The sequence below is a fragment of the Ambystoma mexicanum genome, chromosome 9 (genome assembly GCF_040938575.1).
Source record: "Ambystoma mexicanum isolate Mex_15411 chromosome 9, UKY_AmexF1_1, whole genome shotgun sequence".
In the NCBI taxonomy this organism is placed as follows: Eukaryota; Metazoa; Chordata; class Amphibia; order Caudata; family Ambystomatidae; genus Ambystoma; species Ambystoma mexicanum.
The window spans coordinates 568,276,936-568,300,092 of NC_090931.1; the positions used below are offsets into that span (position 1 = coordinate 568,276,936).

The window sequence follows — 23,157 nt, forward strand, 5'->3', positions numbered from 1 at the left end:
GGCGGCAGTTACAGAGCAGGACTCCCTTGTAAGCTGGTCAGTCAACTGGATGGCCCAGAGACACTTCCGAAGGCTTACTTGGCAGGAGTTGATGAAGTCGCCGGGAATAGCTGTTCCTGCTATTCCAAAGGTCGAAGCACCAGTACAGGCCTTCTGGTTCGATCAAAGGAGGAAAGGGTTTCACAGGACGACAGCAGTGCAAAGGAGGATTCCTTCAGCGGGTCACCAGCGATTCCTCGGTCCAGCCTCTTGGTTGCAGGATACTTGGCTCCTGTATTCCTTCGTTCGTGAGAACTCAGGAGATCGACATGGTAGTGGTGTTTCCAGCTCCCTCTTATCCACGGTTCCCTTCGCGCCAAAACGGAGGGGAGCCAATGGGAGATCCGCTCATCAACACACATACCATACGTGGACCAATCACGGACCACGGTGGTCCCAGGCATTCACACCACCCCAGACTCTCTGGCACCCAGGATGTGTATTGGGACCAGACATCCCAGCCCACACCCTGGAGGCACACAAACGACATGTAGAAGCCCGCGAAAGCAACCACGTTTCGCGGGAAAGTACATGCCCAAATAAGGAAGGCCCCGGGTCGCTCGACCTGGGGAAGGTGAAGGGAGCAAGACGGTCAGTGGACAAGACAAAGGAGCCTCGTGGTCTGGCCATTTTGGGAGCCAGGCCACCATTTTGGGTTCAGTGCGAAAAACGTGCTCAGAACGCCAAAAGGAGCTCAAAATAAACAAAACGATCGCTGCCACCACTCGAGTCCCTGAATGACTGCACCGATCAAATACCATCCTAAAAGAGTATCTAGGGTCTGTAGAAGGCTAGAGACCCAAGAGAGCTGTACCCTAGCTTACAGGCCCTCTTGTGTCATGTTGCACTAAAGCCGCAACACGATAAAAGAAACTACGGGAAACAGCGTTCCCCGGTACTGACTGTCTTAAGGGCATGTCAGTTTCCCCATAAGAAAAGAGCGAAAGCCCAGAGAAGTGCGGCAGAAGGCTGTACTTCTCTGGCAAAGTCAAGAACAAGGTTAAAAACAATAGCAAAAAGTTTAGGGGTTGCCACATGGAAGGAAAATTCCCTACAATTCCCTGTAACATGTTTACCCCATCCAACCAGGTAGGATATATGGAAGCTCTACCCACCCCAACCCACCCTTTTACTGCACAAACACTTTCGTACAGACAGCCTGCTTTGCGAGGAAACAGACTCACAACGGAGCCCCTGTGTAGCTGAAATGGCCCACTACTATGGTCAGGCAAGGTCAGGCAATTACGGACAATCACTCACATCTGACTGCCATTAAACGTCACCACACGGATCAAATCCAGAACACGAGAGCACACTCTAACTAAGGCAAAGCACACAAAGGTACAGCAGTTTCGAGTCTGCAGCTGATCAAGGGGAGAAAGACAGCAAACCCCAAATGGTTCGTAAGAAGGGACGCACCCTTGATCTTTTTGGCAAGGCGCTGTTACTTTCAAAAATCGTTCATGAAAGAAGAATGCTGCATTATGTGTCGAAGATACTGAGGGCCCTCCTATGTAACTGACAAAGGCGAATAGGAGCAGCAGATGTTGCGGTATTGTCCTTGGCTCCAAGAACGAAGTAGCCACAAAGAGATCAACACAGCTGGTGAGTTGAGGAGACCGATACAAGACCTGTCTGTGTTGAAGTCAAGGTTGCAAGCGGCAACATTGTATAACGAGCGCTGGAACGAACATTGTTAAACGCGCGTGATGAAAGACGCGAGTAAAGCTAAACTGCTGATGAATGTTTCAACTTCAGAAGAAAAGATACAATACAGTTGAGAGTGGTTCGGAACTGTAAATGTGCTGAATCAAAGGTCTCTGAGGTATCCTGCAAGAGAAATGAAAGTAGATTGTTTAGAACAATTGTGTTAAGTGAATCGAAGTGGTCCTGCGATGGTTTAAGCAAAATCCATTGCACATTCGAAAAGTCTCCGATTCTGATATCAAGAAGAACTGAGCCCATACGAGGGGGTCCCTGGACAGAGCCTGAACGAGGGAGACCAATTGTGAACATTGTGGAAAAGGGGTCTGAGAGAGCGAACGAGGGGGACCCAAGGTCCGAACCCGAACGAGGGAGACCAGTTGTGAACTTTTGAATGTGAAAACCCTAACAAAGGAAAGGAACTTCTGTGTTTTGTTCATTACATCAGGCCCTCTGCAATAAGAGACTGTCATTGGGAGAGAGACTTTGACAGAAGGCCCTGATGCCTACATTTTGAACTATTACCTTGTGGCCAAGAAGCCAGAGTGTGCGCGAAGCTCGCACGTGCCGTCCTTGCCCGTGCTGAAAATGTGGGGAAGGGTAACCAACTTCTCAACTATCCTGACATATTGTTTTTGAATACACTTTTCTTTTGGAAACATTGTTATACCACACCATTTGTATTTAGAAGTAAGGCTTGGCAATAGGTTTATTAGTATAGGCCTTTTTATTTTGACAGAGAGTGCACTAGGACTGCACTATTTATTATGATGATGGTTGTAGCTTGCTTCCATCCTTAGATTTAGGTTTAGATAGGAGTTTTTCCAACCCTTGTAGTCCAATAAACATCCTTGAACTGTGATCACTTGTGTCTGTCTTCACTGTTTGATACCATGTCTTCCCTTACACTTCCCTGGAGCTAGCATCCATTTAGATATGTTTGTTTACAGAACGTGTGTGAGGTAGCCCATGCTGTAGTTTTACCAATGCCCTCTTAGGGGACATGCCTCTGAAAGATCATTGAGGCTGCCTTTGCCCTGAACAAGTGCACGCTGAGACGAATCCTGGGAGATCGTCACTTCTTCCCAAGGGGGAGCCACCCCCTTTGGGACTAAGGAGGTGAGCCCACTATGCTTAACACCCCCTAGGGGACATGGTAAATGTGATCACCCTGGAGGCACTCCCCATTAGGGCAGGGAAATACCCCAGAAAGGAGTACAAGACACCATACCTACCCCTCAGATGATACCTTTGTGGGATATGTAGGGACTAGGTGGTATGAAACCCACATACACCCTTTAATCATGGCAGACTCGGAGGAGCGTTTAGAAAAGAACCAATCGGAGTCTCTGCAGGTCCCGCAGTTTTTTACAGCATCAAGGAGATCATAGGGTGTGTTGCTGGAGATGGAGTCAGAATGGCAGTCTCAGCATGCAGCGAAGCACACAGGAAGAGTGTGGCAAGGCAAGATGGACGAGTGGCCAGAGCAGCCCAGAGAGGCAGAGAGAACAAGGACGAAGCACTGCGGAGGGCCGAACTGCAAGGCAGCTGAGAAGCCGCCTACACAACCGCGCACCGAACAAATGGGAGGGAGGATTCCCCAAAGGCAGACGTGGAGCCAACTTGAAGTCACGAGCAGCTTCATAGCACCAGGAAACCTGATCCGACTCAACGCCCTTCCCGAAGAGCCCTGCTATCAGCAACCAGTTATGCCGTGGCTCCCGTGGAGACGAGGTGAGCGAGGAAGAGAAGGAAGACCCCCAGAGGGTGGAAGGGCATAAAGAACCCAGGAGTGGGGAGAGTAAGAAAGAACCCAAGGGCAGGGAGATCCAGAAGAAGCCCCAGGGTGAGGAGTGAGAATAGAAGAAACCCTGGAGTGGGGAGTAAGAAAAAGTAAAGTGCTGCAGTGAGGACTGAGAATGAGTAAAGCCCCAGACTAGCGAAAGCAAGAGTAAACCCCAGAGTGGGAGTGAGAACAAATAAAGCCCCAGAGTGGGGAAAGCAAGAAGAAACCCCAGGGTGGGGAGTGCAAATAATGAAACCCTGGAGTAAGCCCCAGAGTGGGGAAAGCAAGACGAAACCCCAGGGTGGGGAGTACGAATGAAGAAACCCTGGACTAAGGAGTGAGAAAGATTAAAGCGCCGGAGTGGGGAAAGCAAGAGGAGAACTCCCAGAGGGGGGAGAACCCAAAGAAAGAACCTCAGAGTTGGGAGAGCAAGAAGAAACCCCAGGGTGGGGAGAGCAAGAAGAAACCCCAGAGCGGAGAGTGAGAAAGAGGAAACACCAGAGTTGGGAGTGGGGGAGAGAGACTGGAAGCGGGCAAGTGGTGTTAGCCGACTTAAGAGCCATGCTGCATGCTGAAAAGACCTTTTTGGCCATGGCGTCAAATTTCTTGTCGTCTCGATCCTGCGGTATTTTGGGGTATGCCGATTGTCTGCCTGATGAAATTGCAGCCTGGACTACTAAACTCTCTGGGGTCGGATGCTTTGATAAGTACAAAAGGTCTGAAACCGATGTTCTGTATTTCGCTGAGAGTTTTTTATTAACTGCAGGAATTACTTCCGGAGTCTCCCAGTTTGCAGTCACTTTTATCTGTAATGCTGCATGGAAAGGAACTATAGGGTCTTCCTGAGGTCCCTTATTTAAGATGTCTGTTAAATCATCCTGGTGAAAAGTGGGTGTAGATGTTGACCACACCATGAACTACATAATTCTACTCATATGTGATCTATAAGATACCTCTGCATGGTCACCAGGCTCTGGTTTGCTGAAATCTACCTCTGGAGAGGTATCTATGCCACTGGCCTCCTGTTAAGATTCCTGTAGCTCTCTCAGTCTGACCTCTTCTGATATCAGCTCTTCTGGTAGAGCAGGTCTTGTGGATTGTAAACCAAAAGGTCTTTCAGAATCAGTCTCTTCCCCTTCCTCATAAATAGAAGATAAAGCTCTGAAATAATCAGAGCGTGGGAAAGGTGTGAAACCCATTTCAAGTGATGAAGAGGACATACTGGTCATCACTGCTTGAGAAAGAGTCGTAGTTGTCGATTTAGACGTCATGGGTCTCGACATAATCGCAAAGGGCGTCAATATACTCGAGGATGGTCTCGATGTTGTCGAGGGAATTGGTATTTTACTCGATGTCGTTGATGCCGGCATTTTTTAAAACCGGATCGGGGCGTCGATGAAGCTGACGAAGATACCATCATAGATTGAAGATTTTCTTCACGGAAATTCCAATTATTTTTTTTTAAAGATTCTCGGAAGACCCGAACGTTAGGTCTCCGAGGCTTACGAAGCGCAGAAAAATGGAACTGAGCAACGGACGCTGCGCAAGCCTATTTATACCTATGGTGACGTTGGTGCCGATACAGAGGCCTTCGACGGACACTGACTCGAGGGACGTCGACGCAGCACCCTCTACTGAAAAAAACGAATTCTGAGACCAGCAAGCTGGAAATGGATTTATCAAAGATAAGGAATACGTGGGAGGACACAATCTATTCGAAGATGTGGTTTGGTGCTGGATTTCTGAGTGCAGGGAGTTGTCTACATTATGCAGTGATGGCAAAGATCTGGGTGAACAATTAACTTTCTTATTCTTTCCCTCTTACGAGGCACAAGCCAGGGATGTCCTTTGTCACTCTTTTTAACATTGCTCTGGAACCGCTGGCAGCTTACATTCATTGGGAACAGGGGATATGAGGGCTTCATTCTGGTGGTAAAGAGATCAAAAGGTGCTATTTTATGCAGATGATATGGCAGTAATCCTCTCAAATCCGGAAGAGGGGAGTGTGGCCTTGAAGGATACCTTTGAAAGGGTGGGTACATTTTCGGGTCATAAGATCAACTGGGACAAAAACAGAGGCCTTTCCACTATCTGTGACTTGTAGGCAGGGGTTTTCACGACATGGAATTTTAAATGGTTGGATAATATAAAAATATGTAAAATATTTGGGGGTTTATCTAATCAGAGACTTGAATAAGTTAGCAGAATATAATGTGGATCGGCTGACTGTGGTGTTGATGAACGATGTGAGGAAATGGGAAAGATTACCTTTGGGTATTTGGCCTAATATCAACACCACTGAAATGTCCCTTTTGCCGAACGTTCTTTATATCATCCAATTACTTCCCTTGAGATTCTCGAAAAAGTTGCTGAGGAGGATTGATATAAAGTTCTCAGAACTTCAGAACTTGGTGAGAGGAAAAAGCAGAAAATTCCTAGGTTCAAACTGATGCATAGTTTTCGAGAAGGTGGTTTTGGTTACCCATATCTTGTTAAATGTAAAAGGGGTTTTCTATTGAAGAAGGCAGCTAATTTCTTTGCTCCTGGAACCACTTTGGATGGCAGCAGACAAAGACAGCTTTTCTCTGTTCGGGTTGACTAACATTTATTCTATGGGGAGAATGCCAAATGTCAGTGATAAATTGCATTCTAGTAAAGCAACTCTGGAGGCCCTTGCTTTGTGGTTCACTGCTAAAGATCAGAATTTGTGGTTGCACTCTACGGGGCTTCTCTTTGGCATAATCCTGGTCTTCAGATTGTGCTTAAAACATTATGTTGCCGGAGTTGGACCTCGAGAGGAGTACTGAAAATAGGTGATGTGATGTGCTGCGGCAGGGGCAGATGATATCCTTTGCAGAACTTAAAGAGTAAAAAAAAGGTCAATGGACCTCATTACGAGCCGTGCCAGTAAAAACAGAGTTGTGTTTTCTTCAGGCACCGCCGAGGCTGTAATGGCCTCGGCACCGGAAAAAATAATTCTCCATGGGGATGACGGTATCACTGGCACCGTTAATAACCGTGCCTGTTCTATTGTGAAACTCTGCGAGCGGGTGCCTTTCCGCCCACCAGGTTAGACCTGATGGGCGGGAGGTCATCCGGCACGCAACCTTGTACTCTGCCGGTCCGGTAACAACGGTGCTGGTAAGCCTAGTGGCACTGTTGTTACCAGACCGGCAGGGTTGTAATGAGGCCCAATAATTTTCAAAGAGTTGGAGAAAACGTCACCACGTAGAACTGTTAGGAGTTTTGTCCTGGCAGGAGAGTATACTGGGATAGGTAGTCCTGGCAGGTTAGTGAACCAGGAAGAAATAATAGAAGTACTGTACGAACCAGGAAGACATAATAGAAGTACTGTATTGTGGGTGAAGGTTGTGTGAAGAACAAGTGGCAAGACCACTGAAGTGTTTTGAATTGTTGTGAAATTATCCTAACAAACCTTTATTGTTGATATAGAAGTATTGTGAAGTTGAACTTTTACTGTGGAAAAATCATCCTGACAAAATATTGTTGTGGAAATAGAAGAGTTGAGAAAGTATATTTGTTTTCCAAAGGTGAAGAAAACATATTGAACTGGTGTATATACTTGAAGAGAAAGAGTTATTTTCATCTGATTGAACTTTTGGTGTTAAAAGTCTAATTGAAAGACTTTTGGAAACCAGACAAACTTTATGAGCAAAAATTGGTTAAAAGAAGGAACTTCCTTATGCAAACCTTTGGTTGAATCTCCTGTTTTGAATCTGGGGAAGGGGAACCAACCCAGGTTACAAGGATAACCTTAGGGCGCTTTGAAACACAACTTACTTGTTGTATAACTGGCTAACATATGCACAATAAAATAAAAATACACAGTTATTAGATTCAAGTTGAATATAACTCTCATTTATGTTACATTTGAATTGCCATTAATTGCCTTTATGAGTTGATGTATGTGTAAGTGTGAGGGACATATTCCTTTTTAGAGTGTTTCCTTGAGTTATTTCGATAGGCAGGGACATCTTCTTTAGGTTAGGGATAGTGATGCATTAGTCACACCCATTTGGGTTAAATAAAATGGCTAATCATGAAAGCCTTTCACCAGGTTGTCCGCCTCACACTTCTGACTCCCCAAAGCCCTCATAGACAGCAAGCGGGGGATCTTATTATCTAGAGCTTATTAACTCCTACTATCTACTGTGGGGAGTAGGGACGTCTCAGTTAGGGGCATTGCTTCTTCTAGACGACAGAGTGATGGATGGCCCTTACAGCCCTTACAATGATCTCTGGGAGTGTGTGTGCTCTTAAGGCTATCGGTCACAATACATATATGGAGACTAATATCAGAGGATGCCTGGATATTACAGACCTTTCAGGGTTTTCCTCTAGAACTGTAGGACAACCCTTTTCAGAAAAGATTCCTAGCACCAACACATTTGTTACATGCAGGAGAAAGCTCATGGACTGGAAAGTGCTAGTCCTTTCCCACAAAAACCATTTTGCAGGCTACTGTCCACTCAGTGGGTTTCCTGAGCAACCTTTTCATAGTACACAGATAGAGGATGATAAGACGTGTGAAAAGTCTTCGGAAAGAAATGGCTGGTTTGTTTATTGTCATGTCAGGAAGGATGGCCTACACTTTCTCTGCACACTCTAACAGAGAACTATTGGGTTAGCTGCCCTGGCTCTGAAGGACGATACAGATGTTCTGCTCACCCAGACCTTTCTCTCCAATCCAGTGGGGGAGCAAATGTGGGTATTTGGGAGTCTGCCATTTATACTTTATTAGACACTGTGGCGCTTTACAAAACTCATGTGGTAATGTTACAGCAGCTTTCCATACCAGAGGTGTGCCACTAGGTCATCCCCTGGACAACATGATTCTAATCTCTCAGGAAATGGAATAGTTATAGTTTGACGTGCAGATGACAGTACAACTCCTTAAGGGTTTACGCTTCCTGATAAACCGAAAGAAGTTGAATCTGATACCTTGGACTACTGCAACAGTCTCTTTCTCAATGTTCCTACTTCTACTCTCTGACCTCTTCAACCTATCCAGAACAGAAACGCGAGACTTATCCTTGGCCTCAAGCCCAGGGACTGCATCTCTCCGGTGCTGAAATCCCTCCACTGGCTCCCTGTGGCTGCAAGGATCAAGTTCAAGTCCCTCTGCATAGTCCACAAGGCTTTCTGGGGTTACTGCCCATACTATCTACAACACTCTCTTCTTAAATACTCTCCTTCTAGAGCCCTCCACTCAGCCGCGCTTTTCCAAACAGAGATTTGGAAGTAGATCCTTATCCTCTGCATGTGCCTCACTGTGGAACAATCTCCCTGCCTCTCTCTGTCTTGAGTCAGACCCCCTTAAATCCTGGAAACTCCTCAAGATCTTCCTCTTCACTTCCCCCTTCTCTCTCCCTCTCCCCTGCTAACCTCCTTTCTCTGCTCTCCTGCCTCCCTCCTCCTTTCTCTTCCCCAACTTGCTCAGTTTGTTGACTGGTCGCCTGGTGCACCTCCAGAGCCTCATAGGTCCCAGGCTCCCCCGCTGGTCCTGCACTTTGCCCCCCGGGCCTATGCACTCTGCTTGGCACTACTGCACTCGGAATACGTTCCATGAGAGGGGCAATCACCCTGCACTTAACCCAGGCCCCTGTTGGACTGGGCTCACTTGTCCCCCTCCATCGCACTTCCTGTATGCGCACTTGCACGACCTTGAATGTACTAGGTCTTGCAAGATTGTCTGCCCTGTACGCCCTCTGTCTCCCCTCCCTAGCTTGGTTGTGCCTTAAATACTTGTACATAGGTGCATTAGTGATGACCAACTACCAATCAATCTCAATGTAGCCAGACATAGTACGGTAGTTTATTGTTCTGTATCTCCTTTCCCTCTCTCCCCACTCTTTGTCATGCACCTACACTATCTGAGTCGATAGGCATAGTACGGTAGTTTATTGATTGTATGCTCTCCCCCTGCCCACCTTCTCTCATTTCCTTCCCGATATTCACTTGCACTAGTAGAAATGCCTATGGCCTAGTATGCTAGTTATTTTTGTTGGATCATTCGGAAACTTCAAGGCCTAAGACTGACGACTGTATTACCCTGTTCACTTCCCGCCTTGAAGCGCTTTGAAGCACTTTGATGCACTTCACTTGTGTATAAGCACTTTACAAATAAACAAATAAACAATTGCAATTACAATCTGTTGTTGAAAGTAGTCCTTCCTAGATGAGCGAGTGGATGATGGAAAACCTTTTGAAACATCAGTGTGCACATATCAGCCACCTTGGCTGGACATGACTTGTGTGATGGATCCACCGGGGAGGGGGCACCCAATGGCACGCCACCTCTTGAAGGGAGTGCATTTCACGATGCAAGTATCTTTCAGATATTCTTCTTTAAGACATGTCAACATGATCCATTGGTTAGTTGAAGAGTGGGGTGATAATATCTCTGTGGTAAGGCCAAGCAATGAAAAATGTGCCTATAGTGGGTATGTTTCAACAACTCTTTATTTTGGTGTTTTTAGGGAACTGGATGACCCAAACGCCTGAGGGAACTGGGGTATAAACTACAGGTAAGGACTTACCTAAAGAGAACAGCGTCAAAATGGGACAATGTAACAGTGAGTTTGATCCAGATTTCCAACACATTGTGGTATCAATGGTTCAACCACAAAAATTCCAAAGCCTATTTTTAAAAGTCTTTGCCCCTCCATGGGGTACCGTACTCTACAGAGAATCATCTGCATCAGGTTTCCTTTCTGTAAGCTTTATCACACAGCCTAGGGTTTTTTCAATGATGACGGTCGGTCTTTCCCAGACTTTGTGTTTATTCAGTACCCACATTAGGTCTCTCCCAGAACACCATTTCTTATCACTCGTAACAAATCTACCTGAAATCTTAGATATCTTCAGTATACACAGACTCTCTCTCCCAGGCATTGAGTTTCTCAATATTCGCAGGAGGTTGCCCCAGACCATGGGCTTCTTTAGAAAACACAGCACGTCTTTCCCAGACCTTGTGTCTCACAAACACCTGCAAAATGTGTCTTCCCAAAACTATAGGTTTAATTCAGCAGGCCCCTACTAACCCTAAGATCTTAGGTTAGCCCAATATTCCTAGCAGGCCAATCCCTGATGTAGATTTCTGCCATTATGCAGAACAGGTCCTCAATGCTCGCAACAAGTCTCTCCTAGGCCTTAGATGTCTTCAGTTTACATAGCAGGTCTCTCTCAGACCTTGCATTTCTCAGCATTAACTTCAGTGGGTCTTTCCCAGGCCTTGGGCTGAATAGGTATTCACCCCATAACTCATTCAGGGTGTTTCCGTGGTGCCTGATATATCACTCCTGCATTTGATCAATCCGGACACGCTTTCCCTCAGGCTTAAATCTTCCTGGCACTGCACCCTACACTATATTCATTAATTAATTCATTCTTTTTGTCATTTGTATAGCACATTTCACCATAATTGTGGTCCCAACGTCCTGTTGGTTCAACGCCCTCGGAGGGACCGACGTCCAAAATTTAGGACAATTAGGAGGTGCGATTATACGTGTGTGCACTTCATCCAATTTAAGCTATGTGAGGGCGGCCAAGACCCTGCTAGTCAACCATGTCTGAGTTGCGTATGGATGGGCACTAAAGGGGGAGGATTGGGTTTAAGGAGATAGCAAGTTATGTGGGAAGCTACAGTTCAAATATTTTTTGTTAAAAGTAGCTTCCTTCTTATGGCAGAGGTGTTGTGAAATAGTGGTTGTGTTTTATGTGAGTGCAGCGTGTCTGGAATGAGCTTGTGCCTTTTGCTAAGTTGTGAAGCAGCAGTGTGAGATGGGTTAGCTGTGCAAAAAACAATGTATAAATCCTGGGTTCCATCTATGTACAAGTAGCAGTGCTACGATTCACAGCCGATCTAAGTGCTGAACTAATATATAATACTCAGTCCCTCTGAGAGTATCTTGGAATGAAAAATGCCTGCCATCTCTAGTTCCTTCTAGTGTGAACAGGGTTCCCCTTTTATGATTACATGAGGCGGCATGGCCAACCCTCGTATGCTTTAGATTTATATGCAGTATGGACAACGGACGAGGGAGCCAGAGTGCCTGAAAGTCCTCCTTCCAAAGATCAGAGTGATATTTGTAAAGTGCAAATTAAGCCCAAAGCATTGCTCACCCTCCCAGACCATATGGGTGCAATACCTGGCCCAATGTCAGGATTCTTTAAGGTGCAAGATACTGGAATGCCTTCATGAGTAATCGATAAGTGGTTGGTGATCCCCAAAGGAGGGTTTGTGGTTGTGGAACAAAGCGAATGAGGGAGAGACAAGGCTAGTAGCTGACAGAGGGACAGGTGGTATGCGGGGGAGCGGGGTGACTGCTGGATGAAGCTTGTGTGCAAGTGTTGGGGAGTGGGCAGAGGAGAGTGGGGGAGATATCAGGAAGTGGGAGGGAAGAGTCAAGTTTTGAGGGCTTTCGTAAAGGCCAGGTGATCCTCTATGAGGCGAAGAGCGAGGGGGCTGGGTTGCCAGAAAGTGGGTGCGAGGACAGATAAACAGGCACCTTATAGTCTGGAGAATTTGAAAGGGGAGATGACCAGAGGGTGTGTGGAGCCAGATCTGAGGATTCTGGGGGGACGGTAGCATGCAAGCGTGTTTTCGGGGAATTACGTCCCTTTCTTGTAGATGGCACGGTGGGTAATGCACATGACTCTAAAAGAGGCCGTCGGCTGATGGGTGGCTAGTGAAGTGTCCAGAGTACGGGGGAGATGTATTCCCTGGGTGAGAGGGCGAGGAGGAGCCTTGCTACAGAGTTTTGGATCCATTGGAGCTTTCTGAATTGGTATGTAGGCTCGCCTAGGTACAGAGAGTTAGAGTACTCTAGGCACGAGAGGATGATGGCCATGATTGCAGCGACTCCATGGGGGTAGGAGGGATAGGGAAAAGTCCACCTGTGTCTAGGCAGCTGGTCCTCTGGGTAGTAGGGCTCTGTGCTAGCCCATTCTGGAGTAGCTGCTGCAAGTTGACCAAGAATAGCGCTATCCGCTCCCAGGTAGCACAAACTCTGTGTATCAAGGGATGTTGGAAAATGCATTGCATTTTCCCCAGGATCATTTCCCCTTACTTTACCCTTCCTCCACGTCTTTTATAGTGTTGTTATGAGCTTTGTACTTTGTTTGGTCCTTGGGATTGGTTGGGCCCTTTGTAGGTTCATCAATGTATTTATGATTATCTTGGTGTTCTGCTTCCAAAGCATATTCGAATCCTTGATTCGTGTTTGCTTTGTATTGGCTAACTACTAAATTCTGTTCACCTGTCCTCTTTCCATCTATAAACTTGGCCAGTGCCATCTCCGCCTTCCTGGAATAGTTCCTATTCCTGCTTCTAAAAGCAAAGAGACGATTTGCAGCTCTGGTGATCATCTTTCCCAGGCTGTGGGAACCGTGGTATGCAGAACTCAGCCAACGTGTAGTTTAGGAACTGCTGGGTTATTTATGCATAGGTTACCCACTCGCTGTTTCATTGCTGTGCTGGTGGATTTCTTACGCACACAACTGTTTCTGGCAGATATATGAGGAGCAGCTTTTACGGAGGACTCCAGAGTGCTTGTAGCAAAGAAATCTATACCATGTGCAGTACCCTCAGAGTCCTGATTTGCAGTATGGTTCTCTTTACCAGCACTTCTCTGGGGTTAGAGAAACTCTTAGTGATGATACAGTGTGCCTTGATCAGGTTGGAGGATCTGTGGTACTTTAGCCCTGGAAACTTAAACGAAAGTCACTGCAATTATGAATATTAGTAATTGCTGGTACTTTCTTTTTAAGTTTCCAGGGTTCCCCTGGGCGGAGGGAACCATGGAAACTTAAAACAAATTAACTGCAAATTTGAATATTTCGCCACCCGCCGCAATCGGCGGGTGGCGTAGTGTTCATAATTTTTGGGTACTTCCTTTTTAAGTTTCCAGGGCTCCCCGGAGCCCTGCAAACTTAAAAAGAAAGTAACCACAATTATCAATACAACACTGGCAGGCAGCCTACCAGCATTCTCTGCTCTCCAGCAGCAATAAACAAGAGCTTCCAGTTGGGGGAGTTTAAGAACAAGAGGCTCATTCATTTCTAAAAATTGATCCTCCTAGTGCTGACTTTGAGGATCATTTGCAGGAAAAATGGCATGGGATGTTTTTGTAAAAATATTTTAATGTATATTTTTTATTATGGCCCATCTTTTAAAAGAATAACATTTTTGGGGGTACAGCCCTTTAAAGAAAGTGACGCATAACACTCACAGCTGTGTCTTTATGGAAGCAGAGTACCTTACACTAATAAAGTAATGGGAATTTCTATTCTGTTCACTTGACTTCAGCCACTAGTCTTACCACAAGAAATTTTGAGTTGCACCAATACACTCGAAACTACATCAGATCAAGTACATAATACATGTAACCTAAATTAAACGAAGGCCAATTTTCTAGCGAGAGGAGGAGTAGGAAGCTACAGCAAATTAAACAATGTACACTTACTTGGCTCGAAGTGCAAGTTGGCGATCATTGGGGCATACCCATTGGTCAGCGCCATTGCCAAAAATGGTATCAGTCATGGTGCCAAGTCTAGAAAAAAAAAGAAAAACAAGCATGTTTAGTCCTTGCAAAGAACCCCAAATAAAAACGTACAAAAAAGCATAATAAAAAGGACCTTTGATACCGGACCGCCAATAAAATGCCACCATACTCCATTTTGTAACACTTTTTTGATCCAGGCGAGATCACTTCAAGGTACTTCAAATTGACCATTGCATAACAACTTCAGACTTGAATAACAATTTATATCCTGCTGACCAATTGCAGCAAAATAAAAATCAGACTTAAATGTATGCCCAACTGAAAAGTAATGTTGCTTTTCGTTTAGATTTTTACCATTCTTTCTCCATCCAAACAAACTCAGTGGGAAGCACTTGATGTTCTTCTAATTCCATACCCTGCGGAAGTGAATTTCTGATCATCACTACAAGAGCTGAAGAGTAATATCTGTCCGGAAGGCCAGGAAGGACCCATATAAACGTAGACCAAGAACCATGTTTCCAGACCATTTGGAACGACCGAAAAATACTATAAGAGCCACAACTCCCATAATCTGCTTCTCACAGAGGGGAAAAGCCAGATTGGAACCTGGTAACACAACTGTAGATACAAGAGCATGAAGAATACAGGGAAACACTAATCAGTTCACAAAAGTATCTTCCCAAACATTTAAAGGTTTACGGGAGACCTGCATTGCTCCGACATTTAACATCGCTGGTGGCAGGGAAAAGTAGTTTTCTCTTCTGTGCAATAACCAGGCACATAGCGGTTTCTGCTTCTTCCCCACTGTGATGCTGGAAATGCATTAGAGTGACAGGGCCTCTTTGTCCTTGTCCTAGGTCTCTTTATTTTGAGTGTTCTACCTATTTTCTGCACAGGAGCCCAGTTTGGACCTCTGGCAGAGCAGCTCTTCATTTTGTTCTTGGTGGACCGAGACCCATGGGATACCATTAGGGCACCAATTGGTAGAGGTACAACCCTGTACCCCTCGTGTATGTTTGTGGGCACATGTCTATTGCCCACAGACCAGGGTATGGGCTGGTAGCAGCTACATGCTGATGTGACAGTGGCTTGAGGTAGCCTCCATTTTTGAGATACCAAGGCCCTGCCATAGGAATCAATGGATTCCTACACAAAGGCAAGGTGGCCAATGGTGGCCTCTTGATTTCCTTTGCCTTACCCCCTTGTTTCTCAAAGTCCTGGACAACAGAGAGGATGCAGACTCGCAGTTACAGGGGTTGGTAGTCAATTTGTCCTCTGTCCCCTTGTCCAAGCTGTAACAAAAAACATTGAATAAGCGTTTGCATTTTGCCATTTCCAAATACCATAAGCTGCTTGAATTCAGTGTGGAATTTCAAACCAACCTTCAGGGGGATCAGATAATTTTAGCGGGCTAAGAAATCCCTCTGGTTTTAGTCCTCCGTCCCAGACTCACTCTGCCGAATCACCCTAATCTTCGCAAAAATGAATCATTGGTAATCCAGCAGGCTGACAAAGGGGGTGCTATAGTGATTTTGAATAGAGAGGACTATGTTGACGAATGTCTTAGACTACTGTCTGTCAAGACTAGTTACCAAAAGATAGCACACAATCTGAGTGTGTAGACTTCTTAAGATCATTACAACAAAGGTAGAAAAAGCAGTAGAAATGCATTTGATCAGCAAACAAGAGGGTGATTACTTGGTGAAAGAGAAAGTAAGTGTACCCATATTTTATATAATGCCCACAATTCACAAACATTTCGAAAAAAAACCCCTGGCAGACCCATTGTTTCAGGTGTTAACACCTTTTTAGAACCTGTGTCAAAATTTGTGAATTTTTACTTAGACACTTTATCCCCAGAATGAAAAGTTATGTACAAGATACAAGGGATGCCGCTACCAAAATAGAAGGATTGGATTTTAACCCCATCTATGATCTTCTAATATGTCTCAACATCCAGTCGTTATACACCAACATTCCCCAAAGAGCAACCCTGGAAGTAGTGGAAGAAACCTTGCTCAAAAGGGAAGATGACCACCCGGTAAGAAACTCATGTATTCTGTGGTGTACGGAACTGGCTTTGACCAACAACTTTTTTTCAATTTATGGGGCAGTTTTATGTCCAAATTGAAGGCACTGCCATGGGAACGGCCATGGCTCCTAATCTAGCAGATCTATATGCTGATATGTTCAAGCAGACAGTTGTGGATGCAGATATTAATCCCTACAAAGGGAAAATAACCAAGTGGTTAAGATACATCGAGGATGAGTTCAGGGTTTGGAATGGGAATATAGATGAAGCAGAACCTTTTCTACAATGGCTCAATAGTCAGAATAGATATCTGCAATTTACGGCCACTATGTGTAACATCGAAGTCATCTATTTAGACGTGACCATCTATCAGGAACAGGGACATTATTAGTGAGACCGTATGTAAAGGTCACGGATAAAAATGCCTTATCGCATTATACGAGTCACCATGCTAGCCACGTCAGAGACAACTTACCCTTTGGCCAATTCTTGCGTTTAAAAAGTAATAGTAGTACCAGGGAAGCCTATAAGGAAGAAGCCAACACACTAATCAATATATTGATTGCCCGGGGTATACCCTCGCAAATTAGTGAGACAAACTGGCAAACAAGCTTTTAACAACAACAGGGAAGCACTTTTTGAAAAGAAGATGGGAGGTGACCAAGACAAAAAGGAAGTCCCCCAAGTGTTTGTGAGTACATTCAGCAACCTATCATATAAGGTGAAACGCATTATTAAGAAGAATTGGAGGAAGTTTATGAGCATGCCAGCCCTATTGTTAGCCTTTTTTAAAGTACAAACACACACAATATCATCATGAAAAATGATATAAAAACAGATCAAAGAGACACAGAGCCACAACGTACCCTATGGGGTTTGCCACAAGTACGAATTGGCACCCTTAGGTAAACACTTTATGGAGAAGAACCAGGCCTTTACTGAATTTGAGTGGGTCATTCTGAAAAAAGTGAAAGGGAAAACACAGGAAGATGTCAACAGAAAATTGTTAAACTTGGAGCAGAAACTTATTTTTTGTCCCAGGGCCACACAAGAAGGCTCAACAAGAACATTGATTTGCACAATGTAACATAGGCTTGACCTGTTCATCATTCGTACACTTGGTTTCAAAGGTGACACAATTCCTCAACCTATCTGTGTTACGAGATGCTCTACGTAGCCATGGTGTTGAAATGTCTAGCAATGCTTGGGTACCATACCCACAAAATGTTATTAAACTATGCTATTAAAAATGGTATTGAGATCACAGTTATACGCACTGAAGGTCGGATGGTTACAATGCTTTGTAATGTATTGCCAATAAGTATGCTTAAAATGGCATTACAACCCTGTGTAATTGCGGGATTTAGTGCTGATCAATTTCATAATGTTTCGTTGAGAAACATGGTGTGAAGGGATGTTGAAAATCTTGTCTACCAATATGTTCGCAATGATTAATTGGAGAATAGGAGTGGTGTGGCAATTCATATATTTATTGTGCATATGAGGGACATTGTGTCTTACAATGCGCATAAATGTAATAAACATATACACTTCCATGTAGTTTAGGAAATCAAATCTTTCCCACAGTCTCCCCCATATCTTGGGTGTTTTCCAGCGCGCTGTGAGAGTAAGCGGCTACAAAAGCGCAGGTCTCAAGGCCGCATAGTAAGGGCGATGACATCATCATGTAACACGATGATGTCACTGCATTCTTTCGAAACTCAACACGGCGCGACTTGGATCTCCCTTGTTTTTAGTAAGGACATCACCCTCAGTAGAGATAGTAAGATTTCCCACCAAGAAATAAGGCAACATAAGTCGAGAGAGGTTTTAAGCCCCAGATACACGAAAAGGAAATGATTCCTTTGTGGATCATTTCAGGTCTACTGAGGGAACAAGTAATTACATTTGGAACCTGACTTGTGACTAGTAGATCGTGTCAAGAGAGGGAAACCCAGAAGTAAGTGATAAATATACATAAGGTGTGAGATGGGGAGAAGACAGAGTAGAGCACACGCAAGCTGGAGTTAATTTGGCATTTCAGGAATACTACAAACAATTATATACAGACACACATACGGGCAACGAAGAGGCAATCTTAGACGTATTGGAGCTAATAAACCTTACTAGCTTAGATGAAGAACAGAGAGAGGGGCTTGAGGTACCCATCACCGCGGAGGAAGGTTTAGCCACAATAAGCTTCCCCATCCAACTGGCAAAGCCCCAGGCACAGATGACTTGCCGGGAGAATATTACAAAGAATACGCGAGTACCCTGGCGCCGGTTCTAGCCAAAGTATTTAACTAGGTCTTGGATAACTTCAGCACATTCTCAGGTACAAGGATAAACAAGGCCAAATCCACTCTATTTCCCCTTGCCAAGATGGCTGCCTGTACTCCCCCTGCCATGGAGTGTGTCTCATTTCAAATACCTTGGCCTTGAAATATACCACGACCCTAAGCAGGAGCACAAACAGAACACCATTCGGGCCAAAGAGGGGTTGATAAAATCTATGCATTTCTGGAGCAGGCTACCGTTCTCAATGATGGGCAGAGCCGCCCTCCTTAAAATGGTGGCATTGCCTAGACTGATGCGCTGCTCTGGGAATCTCCCCTACAATATACCTAGGAAGTTTTTCCGAGAGTTGGATGCAGAATGGAGGTATTGTCCTGGATGTACAGACACCGGAAGCTTGCATATTAGGGCAGTTTAAAAGAGGAATGATACAAAAAGCAATGTGGAAGATGGAAAACTTCATATGTGCTAGCTAAGAAAAATATTGCCATGACACGGAAAGCCAAGGTCGCTCCAGGTGTGGAATGGTGGTGGGAGGTTTTGAGAAAATTGACTACAGTTGAAACAGGGGTATAGGAGAAGGCACAGAGTGAGCAAAAGCAAGTACCTAGGCCGGACCTAATGCAATGGATAGCCCCAACTGTTTCCATGTTCTGCCAGACCACTAATAATGGCTTAGCTCAGACGCAATAAAATAGAAGTTCACACACCGGAACAACTACAACCATGGTACGCTGGAAATAGGCTTGGGTTGGGGGTGGAGGGTGACAGGATGGGGATGTTGGGGAATGTTGAAAAGTTAATGACGATGTTAAGGAACAATGTGTATGATAAAGGATTGTTGACAAAATAAGTTCCCACTTTGGGAACTCCTGTCCCCAGCACACTATCTATGGCTAACAAGAGCTCAATACATCTATTTTTCATAAAAGAAAATGAGATTCATAAGTTGCATTAACTAAACATATATGGTATTTAGAAAGTAAGGCCTTTCGCCAAATAATCAGGGTCCGACTTCAGACTAAATATGTTCTTAAAGATGATTTATTTGTTGATATGGATATGCCCAACGCGTTTCGAGATAAATTCTCTTCTTCAGGGGCTGCAATTATTCATTCAACGATCAAAGATTTATTTCTATAAATACAAAGGAAATATATACAATTGTGTCAGAATGCATTTTCAAAAGAAACTTATGAGAAAACAAAGAGTGTCATTCGGAAGTATCAAACATGATAGGTGGTCTATAAGACCTGCTAAGGCTAAAAATTGGCAAATCCCTTTGGCTCATTGTTTTCTTAATCCACAAGCAGAATGTTCTACATTTGTATCAACCTTTATGGGGTAGACTAGTTCAACCTTTCACCATCTCAAAGGTCCCCAATCATAAAGGAATGAAAAATTGTAATACAAACTCATGCTTCCATCTAAAAGTGCATAATAGCTCATCTTGTGCATTTGTCCGATGCCCCAATGTTACAAAATCACTGAAATCCATCATTCGTGTAACTTCTAATTTTTGTTTAAATCACTATATATACACATGGTAATTCAGTCGGTACCCAAGAGACCTTATAGCCCAAAAAATAGGTCTGTAATAGACCGTCAGCATTGTACAGATAATGTGTTAAAAAAAAGCGTACCGTATTCTCCTAATTAATAGGGATCGCAGAAGATTGTAGGTTGAGATGGGGATAGATGGAAGATGTAGGATTTATCACATCTCTATATATGTTTCAGCCCTAGAAATTGGGAGTCACAACTAGAAGTGTTTAACCTCCATATTACTACCTTGAGGCAACATTATCCTTCAGGTATAGATTACTGTGGTGTAAGTCGGCGATGTTTTTATCCCTCTAGGTGAGACTAAACAGGACAAGCTGATATCCATCCTGACATAGGAAAGACAGCTACAGCAACATAAAGGGTTGCAGTGTGGTCAGACGTTGCATATAAAGCTATACCACTCAGGTATATAAATGGACATTAACCTGGTACCCCTGGGGGAAGGGTGGGGCTAGGTCCAATTGCAAGACCATTCACGTAGAATTAATTGTGTCTCTTTTTCACATAGGGATCCTCAGGATTACACAAGAATTTAGTGTTAGATACACACAAGTTTTCAGCTGATGAATGTCCAGCAAAGTTAAGCCATATAGGACAGAAATTTATAAGTTGGGCTACGAGAAGCATAGCGTGATTTAGGAGTCGAGGTGACCGACGCTATGCAGAACCAGGTCATATCGACTTGCAAATCAATGGGGGAAAGTATATCAATTGCATATCATTTTTTTTATACAAATTGATGCTTATGTTATATGGACTTTTAATAATTGCAATTTTGTGAAGTATGGTGTGTATTATCTTTGTGTAACAATTGTGTTTTCATGAATTGTATAATAAGAGTTTTGTACGTTGTAAAAATAACCATGTTACTCACCGTAGTGACCACCTTACTCCTAGTCCATAGTCCCCTTTCCTCCATACTTATGGGACATCTCTCCGTCCTGTGGGACGGGATCGGAGCACTTTGTAAAAAGCATCCAAAAAATGTTTTTAAAAATGTGTCCTTTCTCTCTTTCTTGCGCGGGGCCCGGCACGTGGCCGAAACCCGCCCACCTTGGCTCCGGCCCGCGTATCACCCATCAGTCCTTTTCTATCGCCATGTCAGAGACCTATTAGCAATAACAGAGGAACCTTATTAGAGGGGACGGCGGGCGGGCGTATGGAGGAAAGGGGACTATGGACTAGGAGTAAGGTGGTCACTACGGTGAGTAACCTGGTTATACTCCTAAGTCCCATCCCCTTTCCTCCATACTTATGGGAGATTCCCAAGCATTCCTAACAGGAACTACGGGTGGATGGAAATACCCCTTACTGAACAACTTTCTTCAGCACAGCTTGACCAAACTGAGCATCAGCTCTTGAGCTCATGTTAAAACAATAATGCTTACAAAAAGCAGATGGGGAGGCCCAAGTAGCTGCCCTAGCAATGGACTCTCAGGGGACATATTTCTGAAAAACAACTGCGGCTGCCTTGCCCCGCACCAGGTGTCCATGAATACCCTTAGGAGGTTTCAGCCCTTGGACGGTGAAAGACTCTGTAATGCAGGCGGTAATCCACCGAGAAATAGTCGCCTTAGACGCCCGCTTACCCTGAGGGTTAGCAAAAGTGACAAACAGTTGAGAAGAACGCCTAAGCTCGGAAGTTCTGTCCAGATAGAACTTAAGAGCCCTTCTAACATCGGGACAGTGCAGAACCCTTTATGCCTCTGAGGTAGGGTTCGGAAAAAAGACCGGCAGGGAGATCGACTGATTCAGATGGAAATCAGTTACCACCTTCGGCAGAAAAGCAGGATTCGTACGTAGGACTACCTTATCCTTGTGAAAGACCAAAAAGGGATGCTCCACCGACAAGGCCTGGGGCTCACTCATCCACCTTGCTGACATAACAGCGACCAAAAAGGACACTTTCCAGGATAGGTACTTGAGGTCCACCGTGGCCATTGGTTCAAAAAGCTTATGGCACAACGCCGTCAGGACTACATTTAGATCCCACGGCGGGTGTGGACTACGAATTGGAGGGTAGAGGCGTGTCAAGCCTGCAAAATGCCTCTTAACCACTGGATTACACAGAGAGTAAGAACACTGGTCCGTAGAAAGATTAGCGGAGACCGCTGAAAGGTAAGTTCTGCATGACAGAACGTGAACACCTGACTCTGCTAGGAAGGATACAAAGGACAGCACCGTGTCAATCGTAGCCCCCCTTGGGTCCAACTGTTTTTCCAAACACCAATGACAGAACCTAAGCCATTTACTTCTGTATTGGGATCTAGTCGAGGGTTTCCTGGGTGCCTGGATAATACGCATGTTATCCGCAGACAAGTTAAGATGTTCTAAAGACTTGAACTCAGGCACCAATCCGCAAAGCTGACTGATTGTGGGGAGGGGTGCCACATCTGTTGTTCCCCCCTGATGAAGAAGATCAGGGGTCACTGGTAACCTGATCGGAGGATACACCGACAGGTGTTGAAGTTCTGAGAACCACAACCTGGCCGCCCACCACGGGGCTATGAGCAGAAGGGAACAGTTCACAGAGTTCTTCAGCTTCCAAATTGCTCGGTGGACTAGAGGCAGAGGCGGGAAGGCATAAGCTCTCATGTTGTGCCATGGAATCTCGAGAGCATCCCCCAGAGAGGAGGCTCCCAGCCCCCCTCTGGAGGCATACTGAGAAAGCTTCTTGTTTACCGCCGTAGCGAAGAGGTCCACCTCTGGTGTGCCCCAACGCAAGAAAATCCATGAGAGGACCTCCTCCTTCAACTCCCACTTGTAGCTGACCACTGTCCGCCGGCTGAGGGCATCCGCTGTGAAATTCAGCTGGCCCGGGATGTGCACTGCAAGCAGCCAAACTCCATGAAGCACTGCCCACTCGCAAATCTGGATGAACAGGTCCAGGAGAGGGAGAGACTTGGTTCCCCCTTGCTTGTTGATGTAATACATCGACACCACATTGTCCGTGCTTATGCGGACCACCTTGTTGGCTATGATCGGTCTGAACGCCCTGAGCGCTAGGAGGATCGCCAGAAGCTCTAAATGATTTATGTGGAGGAGCTTGTCCTGAGGCGACCAGAGATCGAGACCTGAAGAGGATGTAACGTCGCACCCCGGCCCAGGGAGGGGTCCGTTGTGATTGTCACTGTAGGATCTGGGTCCTGAAACCCCACACCCACCGACAGGTTGCTGAGAGATGACCACCATTCCAGGTCCACTCTCAT

At 45.1% G+C, this 23,157-nt stretch overlaps 1 protein-coding gene across 2 annotated transcripts in view; it reads right to left on the bottom strand.

Moving 5' to 3' along the window:
* RPH3AL (rabphilin 3A like (without C2 domains)) overlaps nucleotides 1-23,157 on the bottom strand; it is a 1,136,504-nt gene that overhangs the window by 883,480 nt on the left and 229,867 nt on the right. For both annotated transcript variants that reach the window (XM_069615164.1, XM_069615165.1), the window contains exon 3: nucleotides 14,017-14,103. In XM_069615164.1, coding sequence (XP_069471265.1) covers nucleotides 14,017-14,093 — 77 coding nt within the window. In that variant the 5' untranslated portion in view covers nucleotides 14,094-14,103. The remainder of the gene's footprint in view (nucleotides 1-14,016; nucleotides 14,104-23,157) is intronic.